At 48.7% G+C, this 9,092-nt stretch overlaps 1 protein-coding gene across 1 annotated transcript in view; it reads right to left on the minus strand.

Moving 5' to 3' along the window:
- EPM2A (EPM2A glucan phosphatase, laforin) overlaps nt 1–5,359 on the minus strand; it is a 63,653-nt gene extending 58,294 nt beyond the window's left edge. Inside the window, exon 1 of the mRNA XM_090031466.1 lies at nt 4,527–5,359. Coding sequence (XP_089887592.1) covers nt 4,527–4,788 — 262 coding nt within the window. The 5' untranslated portion in view covers nt 4,789–5,359. The remainder of the gene's footprint in view (nt 1–4,526) is intronic.
- Nucleotides 5,360–9,092: the final 3,733 nt, after the last annotated feature.

Consider the following 9,092-nt stretch of genomic DNA (forward strand, 5'->3'; position numbering starts at 1 on the left):
TTCTTGAAAAAAATTTACAAGAACTACTCTGCAGCATGGTATTTCCAGGAGACAATTACAATTGTATTCCTTGAAGTTCAAAAGTCTCTTAAGTGCAGACAAACAAAAATTTTAAATTTTCCTTATGTAGAATGCAAACCCTATATATTCTCTATGGTTTAAAAATAAACTGAAATTCAGTGAGGGAAAGTAAGATAGGCATCCTACATTGCTATGATGTTGGACTAAGAATCTAAACATAAGCCAGGAAATTAAAACTCTGTCAATTATGGTAGCAAACCACATGATAGTATTTTATAAACTAAAAAGAAGGTACAATCCCAGCTTTTATGATTTGATACAAAGGTGAAAAAGCAGAATGTAGGGAGACATATAGGATGCAGTCATTGGAAAGTTATAAACAGAAAATACTTCTCAAATTATTTGCTGTTATCTACCAAGTCTTCCACAGATATCACGTCAGAAGTAGGTCAGCAGAAATGTCTGACTATAGAGAGTTAAGAATCTTTCAAGTGAGATCAGAATAAAAATAAAGTCAGTGACCTTATTTGGATCACAATGCACATGAAGATTTCTGTTCTAAGGAAAAGCAAGCAGATCCTGCCGCCTGCCTTTAATGCTTACTTGTTTCTGTGACTAGAGAGAATCATACTCTCTCTGCCTAAATTTTCTCAAATACCAATTCATCCCAAAACAGTGTTGTGGTTATTAGGTAAGTCTGAGTTTGCAATACAGTGCAACTAGGTAAAAAAGTATTATACACATAATATTTGTGGTTACTGTCAAGATTGTTACATGTATTATTTAACAAATATAAGCAATTTAAAAGTATATTAAAATAGTTTTCTTATCTAAAGCAGTTGCCTTTAACAATTCAGTATTATAGCCATGCTGTATCCAGTTTAACATAATCAGACAGGAACCTGGCAGATTACAGTGAAGTGCCTCAGCTTCTATAATTCTGAGCTCCCCAGTATCAAATCACATTTCTCACTGTGACTATGCCGTCAGATTATTTGATGTTGTCACAACTGGGTTATATTGTTTCTCCAAGAGCATTTTCAGTTAAACATAGGAAGTACTGACCATCGAACACAAGACAATTTATCTTTCATAATTTTTTTCTTAAAAGTACAGGCTAGAACATACTCAGTATACCACCCATTAAACAAGCATCTAAGGATAAGCTACAGTATCTTTATATATTTTGCATACAAATACTTGTTTAATGGGTGGTATACTGAGTATGTACCATTTTGTACCTTTAAGACCAATCTGTATGAATGTATCCACTATAGGTTACTCATGGTATTTATCAGCCAGCACTTTCTGCTTGGCTCTGAAGATGGAAAGCAAACTGAGGAACATCAGCCTATGATTGATCTTTTATAGCAGTCATCCAAGTCAGACACTTTTTCATCTTTTTCTCTGTTTCCAGCTACTCAAATTGTTAAGATCTTAAGTCCTAAAATTTCTGGCCATCATTTTCCTTGATACGTTGGAGAAAGGATTTTGAGTATTTTTTTCTGATCTACTAATTAAAAGAAGAAAAAAAACTTGCATGTCAGATGCTTGAAACTTTAACTGTGCTCCTCTATATATTCCACTAGGCCCAAATGGCTACAGGATCCCTGCCTAATTGGCTCAAGCCTATCACAGAAGAATGAGGAGAGAGATGTATTTTCCAATGGACATAGGTCTGCCTCATTGTGACTAAATCATCCTTCAACTTTTCATAAGATTCAGTAACACAACTGAAAAGAGGATTGCTCACTTTGGATCAGTGATTCTGAACCAGATTGACTTGAGATCCTTTCAAGGGTGCTCCAGGGTACACTGTTAGGTAGGAAAACATGACTCACATGATAAACTTAGGGATTTCAAATAGGAATCCATAGCACTAAAAATATGCTGCCCTTTGGCAGTCTTTCTGGGTTCTTTCAATAAAAGAATTGCTCTATTATTTTTCTGAAGTCAAAAAGCAAATGAAAATAAAGAGTTGTGGCATTTTCAAAAGGATGCCTAGAATCCATTCCGGGGTACCTCAAGTATAAATAATAAGGTTTAGAACCACTGCTCTAGATAAACCAGCCTTTTTATTTTTGACTGAAATAACTCAGCTTCAAAATCGTAACACTTGCATGAGCACTGCTTCTACAAGGAGCAAGTCAACCACTGTCAGTATATCTGCTGTTAAAATTGCCCACGCTTCCACAGCTTTCCCTTTCTCGTACAAGCCCTGGGGCAATAACTTCAGACTGACACCAAAGCCAGCTCAAAACACGCAGCTTTATTTCTTGCTATAAAATGTGTAAACTTATAGTGAAAGTCTATCTATGATACATGTAGAAGAACCTAGCAAAGTATTACACTGAACTTGGCACCTACTATAGATCCTTTGGATGAGTGAGATATTTTGATTTCATAAATTCACTTTTCCAGGACTTCTGCAAAAGAAAGATATTGTCAACACAGGTAGAGCATGCTGTGTAATTTAGTTGTTAAATGCAAGAAACTGAATCAGTGGCACATCTTATTTACATCACAAACAAACGTCATTCTCAAAGACTGAATGTTAATGAACTATTATCTCTCCTCAGTGTATTTATTTTGCTTTCTTTTACATACAATTATGGCAACTTGTTTTCCTCCAAGCAGGTGCAAGTAACTCCTGAGATTTTGTATGTATCCCTCCAAATGTGCAAAGTGCAGCTGTGTTGTCCCGGTTCCTGTGTGTAGAGTCAACTTTTAAGGAACTACTATTTTTCAGACCATAAGACGCACATGACCATAAGACGCACCCAGTTTTTATGGCAGGAAAGACTATGTGTGCCGGTGGCCGGCCATTTTTATTGCTGGCTCCCGGCGTAAACAAGCGGCGGATGTCCCGCTCGGGCTCCGCCGCCTCCGCGGGCAAGCTCCGCCCCGTCTCCCCGGGACACGGCATAAACAAGCGGCGGGTGTCCCGCTCCAGCTCTGCCGCCTCCGCGGGCAAGCTCCGCCCCGTCTCCCCGGGACACACACCTTCGGACCATAAGACGCACCCTCGTTTTCCCCCCACTTTTGGGGGGAAAAAAGTGCGTCTTATGGTCCGAAAAATACGGTATCTAAAAAATAAATGGATGGTCCTTATTAAAAGAGTAGGATTCTTACGTCCAACTCTGGTCCCTCCACTATGTATAGTGTCTATTGCTGAGAAAAAGATCAGTTCAATTTTTAGTTGGTTCAGTAAATGTCAGGATACCCGTTCTCTCCTCTGTACAAGATACTACAGTCATATTCAGTGAAATAGCCCAATTAACATGACAAATACTATGCAACACTCGATGGCTTTGTGCAGTGAGGGCCAACTTTATTAGCAGGTATACCACAAATTAGCCCCACGCCCCCCTGTGAGTGCCACTCTGATTCCCTTCCTTTATTAAATTTACTGCTGTGCTTCCTCTTCTCTGTGCTGTGCTCCCTGCTGGATCTGCTGCTCTGCTTTCTGCTCTCTGCCCCATGTTTCCTGCCTGATCAGCCACTCCGCTTTCTGCTCCCTACCTCTATGATGCCTCTCTGCTCCGATCCGCTACATGTTACGCTCTGCTATTCTTCCTGGCATTTGTGGCTCCCGAGCCACAGATTGATCACACCTAGCACTAGCACGAAGTGGGGAAGGAAAGAGAAAGGCAAACATATCTAATCTAGACTGGGAAGAGAACGATGTCAGAGCCAGGCTTGATGCTCCTGGTGATGCAGCTTGCCCGATGCAGCAGACCGTGCTGGTGGGGAAGCTACAGTTGCATGACACCTGACTGCACACCTGCACAGGGCACGGCTTTGGCACATGCCCGGGGTGGATGTCGGGTGCAGTGTTCGCTGGTCTGAAGGTCCTCCCTGCCCCTCTTGGCTTCCACTTGCTCCGTGGATGCCAGAGCCCCGCTGGGCACAAAGGACAGGGCCAGCTGGACACCTCCAGCTGAGGCAGGCGGAGGGGTACCTTGTGGCTCACCTGCCATCATGGGGGGCGGGGGTGGGCCTGGAGGAAGACTGAGCAAGGCGAGACCTCCTCATAGCTTCCTCTCAGGGCAGCCCAAGTTCCACAGTGACATCATCAATGGGGGTGGAGCCAACAAGCCACCTGCCAAGTTGCACCTCATTTGCATGTGTGCATATTCATGTATATGTAAATGTACTACGTGAGGGCAGAAGGGAGCCTCCAGCTCCCAGGGATGTGGTCAGCAATGGTGGGGGGACAGGGCAACCAGCAACGTGCCAGGTGACACCTCATTTGCATACACGCAAATTCATATATATGCAAATATATGTAAATGCACAAGGGCGAAAGTATATATGGTGGAGGGGCAAAACAAACACTGCCCCTTTTTGCTTTGGGGCGGCAGATGCCCTGCCCCAGCATTCGGTAACCGAGGCGGGGCCGTTTAATCGCCATGGGGAGCCGCCCCGCCCCGCCCCGCCCCGCCCGTGACGCAGCACGTACGTCACAACGAGGAGGGCGGGCCGTCGCGGTCGCCCGCCCTTACCTTCCCAGGTGACGTCACCGCCTTGCCGCTGCAGGAACTTGTACCAGAAGGGGGCGGCGGCCTCGTGATCCGGCAGCGCCGCCTCCGCCAACCACAGTGCGGGCTCCTGGGCGGGTCGCGGCGCTGTGGGGCGCGCCAGCTTCATGGGCAGCGCGTGCTGGGGGTCCCACTGGCCCAGCTCCGGCCGCGAGCCGGCCACCAGCAGCGCCACGCCGCCCTCAGTCATCCGCGCCGGCACCACCACCCCGAAGCGGAACAGCATGGCCGGGCCGGGTCTGGGAGTGAGGGGTGCAAACTCAGTCCCCTCGTGGCCGCTGGAGGGATCGCAAGCTGTAGCGTCTTCCTGGTTGTGACGTCATGACGCAGGCGCACGGACGTCCCCAAAGAACGGGGGTTCGAGCCCCACTAGCCGGGCGACACGTGACTGACTGGCTGAGCAGGCGGCTGTATGTTGTGCGCATGCGCGGGGCTTGGAGTTCCACCAGCGGTCCCGGTGTCAGGTTACGCGCACCCGCAGCTGCAGGGTGTCCGCAAGCGCAGGGCATAGGCGCTTGCTGGTGTGCAGTAAGCGGGCGGCCGCCGGGCTGGTGGTGCGTCCTTGGTAGCGTTGCCACGTGCACGATCAGCACTGTATTTGGATACTTTCAACCGCTGCACGAAGTAGGATCAGTAATAATAAGAGTGCTCAAGGTACATGTAGGATAAGTTCTGAGGCAGCTGATTGACGCAACATGTGCAAAAACCCCAGTCACTCTCGGGGACTCAACCCCTTTGGAGTCTGCTGGCAGCATTTTCTTACCACTGCTTGCCTGCAAATAAATGCTTCAACTCTGATGACCCAGTTTTCACTTGCTCGCTGTTACAGGGCAGGGTCCTAGGAGCTGTCGTGATCTCTCCAGACACCCCCTACTGTGCTAAGTCCGAGATAAAGCACCCTCGTTCTTGCCCGCCACGTCTTTGATGTTAGGTATTTTATAAGGGAGGCTGCCTTTCTGTCCCCTTAGACACAGTGCTCTGGTGTATCCTGGCCCCCGTTGTGTATTGACTTGGTGCACCCCAGCCTTACAGGCTATGCATGGCTCCTACCACCCCTATACCATGCCCCAAGCCTCACAGATGTACCAGATGTTGTATGGTCACTCCCTTGCCATGCACTTACAGGTGTCCCCAGTTTGTCGTGCAATTGCCTGCACCCTCACAGGTTCCCTGGGCTCGTGTTAATTGCTTGTGCCCTCCCGTGGACGCTCCCTGGCCTCTCTTGCAGCCATGCCCACACTGGGGCCTCTCACAATTGGGGCTCAGGTGACGGTAGCTGTGCCTGGCCCCTGAATCCCCTCCTTGAGTCTTAAGTGAGTGCCCTCTGGGGCTTCTCGCCTGTGCCCACTCTGGGACCTCTCACAATTGGGGCTCAGGTGACCATAGCTGTGCCTGGCCCCCAAATCCCCTCATTGGGTCTACAAGTTCCTGTGGGGCTCAGGCAGCCTCAGCCTTACCTGGCCCCCAGTCCTCTGTGCCCCTTCTCAGGGCTGGAGTCAGTGCACCCCTGAACGTTGTGCTCTCTCTGGCACCAGGGCCCCCACACTACCATGGAGCCCCTGTGAGGCCTCCTCCAACCCCTAATAGCCTCACCCAGTCCTCCGGTCTTAGAAAACTCCAAACAGAAAAGCTCCTGGGCTACGACGTAAACTCTAAGCCAACTGGCTAACCATCATTCAAAATCCCTACCAGGGCTTCCTCCACCCAGTATCCTTAAGCAGAAGCTGCTCAGGCTTCCCTCTTCCTCAGCTGCTAGCAGGGAACTGACTCCCTGGCCTCAGCCTGGATAATTTATGTAGGTCAGGCCCTGCCCCCTTCCAGTCAGCTGACCAACTGCAGTTGCCCCAGCAACCAGCACCTGTACCTTTTGTAGGAGCAGGGCATTGAAGTGCCCTGTGACACACCTTCCCCCTTAAGTTCAAAACTCTCTAGGAGCAGGGTACCAAAGTGTCCTGCGACACTCACTGACACCTACAGGGAGCATTATAAAGTAAATAAGCCTAATTTGCATGCTTTTTCAGTGTGATAATTTCAAGCTTCCAATATAGTAATTTCATATTTAAGACCTGCAAAGCTATTCCCTGGGCAGACACTGCTCCAGCTGCTCTGGGATCTGGGCATGGGGCCCAAGCTGGCACTAGCTCAGGTGTGCTGGGGGGATAGGGTCCACCGGCAGGGTACAGCTATGGGTGCATCGTGCCCTGCGTGGGTCTGATTAGACCTAGGGACCAGGTGTCTGACACCCTCCCCCTCTTCAGCCCCCTCTCTAGCATTCATCACTTGGGCTAGAGATGCCACAGGAAACCCTCCAGCCTTTCTGTTCGATAGCCACGAACAGATCTGTCACCCGCAGTCAGTGTGTACCTAATCGCCCAGCCATGCACCCACAAATGCATCTAGCCCCTTTTTGAACCTGTCTTTGCTACTAGGCTCCACCACCTCCCGTGGCAAGAAGTCCCAAACATTAACTGCAGGTTGCAGAAAAATGGGTCTTTCCCTTTTTAGTTGTAAACCTGTAACCTGTTTTGGCAGGTGCTGCATAGCTGGTGGTTATGTAGCCACAGTAAGCTATGAAGTAACTTTGGCAAGATTGTTGGGCTGCTCCCTGCTCTGACTCCTGGCGCTTCACAGAAAGCCCCATGAATCAGTTTGTCATCGCCCCCCAGGCATTCCCTGTTTGGTCCAGTGGGGGTGGGAGAATAGAGCTGCACTTTGGAGCTGATTTAGGGGAGGAGCTGCCTGCCTGCAGCTTCTCTCCCCTAGCCTCAAGCCCCCTCCCAGCTCTGGTGCTCTCTATAGGATGAGAGGGGGAAAAAGGAAGGGAGAGGACTCCGGTCTGGGATTTGCCCAGCCTGAGCTGGAGGGGAATGGGGGAGGGACTTTGAGGCAGGGGTGGCTCCAATCCATGCCCTCACTTCTGGTTCAAGTTGGGCAAACCCCAGCCCAGAGCTCCCTCCTCTCCCTTCTCCCCCATCCCATCCTGCAAACAGCAAGAGTCTGGGGGTGGGCTCAAGCAACCCAGCCCCAATTGCATGCAGGAATTGAAGTGAATGAAGGCGAGCACATTGGAGCTCCTTCATCTGAACCCTCATTAGATGAGGGCTAATTTGTCACGTCATCGAGCACTTCTAAGGAGCTCTGCAGCCATGCACTTCTATCAGGGCATGGCTGTAGAGTGCTTTCAGGGGACCAACTGTACAACAAATGTCACTTCTGTCAGTGCCCTGCAGTGACTCTTGAGTAATGCTGTAAACACATGATTCAGAAGCGGGTACATGCACCACTAGAACTCCCAAAGGACAAAACTCTTCGTAGCTGAGCTCAGAACGCCATTGGTTTCTGCTGCTTCTTACACTCTTGTCCCTGTTGCACACAGATAAACAATCTCCTTAATCTGAAGATATATACTGTTTTCAGGGGCTTTGATAATAACAACAGCAATAATTATTATAATAATAAATCCAAATCTCCCTCCAGCCTCCTAGACTCAGCATAACCTTGGCAGCATAACCTGCTAGACTCAGCATAACTGTGTGTGTGTACTTGTGAAGAATGTGCAACTGAGAAGGGCTCTGTGCTCACAATATTCTTAGGGCAAGCCCTGGCTTGAATATCAGAAGATCCCCTGGAAAGGAAGGAAGGACCAGCTGCTGGATGTTTGGATCAGTCTTAGGCAGCCTCCTGCTGGCACTGGATGGAGCCTTACAGTAAACCATATAAACTTCTGCTTCCAAGACATGGCTGCTTAGACCATCTAGGCACTTTGAGGTGCTTTGAGAGCCTTTCAAGGGGACTGCAGTGCATTGGCATGGCTGGTATAGAAACACGATTCACAAGATAAACCGAGAGTTAATAGGAATCCATAACAGGTCAAAAACATTCTGACCTGTCATGGTCTTTCTGAGTTCCTTGTAACTTGCTCTGTTCTTTTCCTGTAGTCAAAAAAAGGAAATAAAACCAAGAGCTGGCATTGTCTGAGGGATGCCTCAGGTCTAATGAGGAGAAGGTTGAGAATCACTGATCTAGATGGATCAAAATCCCAGCCAGAGGCGTGCTGCTCTTCTGACAGGAGACATTTTACCAATGGTCTGGATCTTTCTTACATGAAGTTCCTTTCTAACCATTCTGTTGATGAGGAAGAAGATTGCTTTATACCCTTTCCAACACAATCCACTTCATAAGCTTGGCACATTAGCAGGTACCTACAGATAGCATGAATGACTGGTGCCTCCCAAGACTGTGGGGACACCATTTGTAGGCAGCAGCATTAGCGGTGAGTGGAGACCACCTGCACAATACCAGCAGTAGGGGGGGTGGTGAGCAGGGGACTGCCTGAAGATGCCAGTGTCAGGTGGGCCAGGGGGTGAGCAGCAACTGCCCACGGAAGCTGGTGGCAGTGTTGGCTAATCTCGGGGGGGGGGGGGCATATGCCCCCCCATGCCTCCCCTCTGAGTCACCTATGACAAATAGTGTCAAAAACACCATGTTTTTGTCTTAGTCTCAATGGCCTTCAGCTGACAGTAGCTTCAG

Source organism: Crocodylus siamensis, chromosome 1, assembly GCF_052110815.1.
Source record: "Crocodylus siamensis isolate JL-2025a chromosome 1, ASM5211081v1, whole genome shotgun sequence".
NCBI classification, from domain to species: Eukaryota; Metazoa; Chordata; order Crocodylia; family Crocodylidae; genus Crocodylus; species Crocodylus siamensis.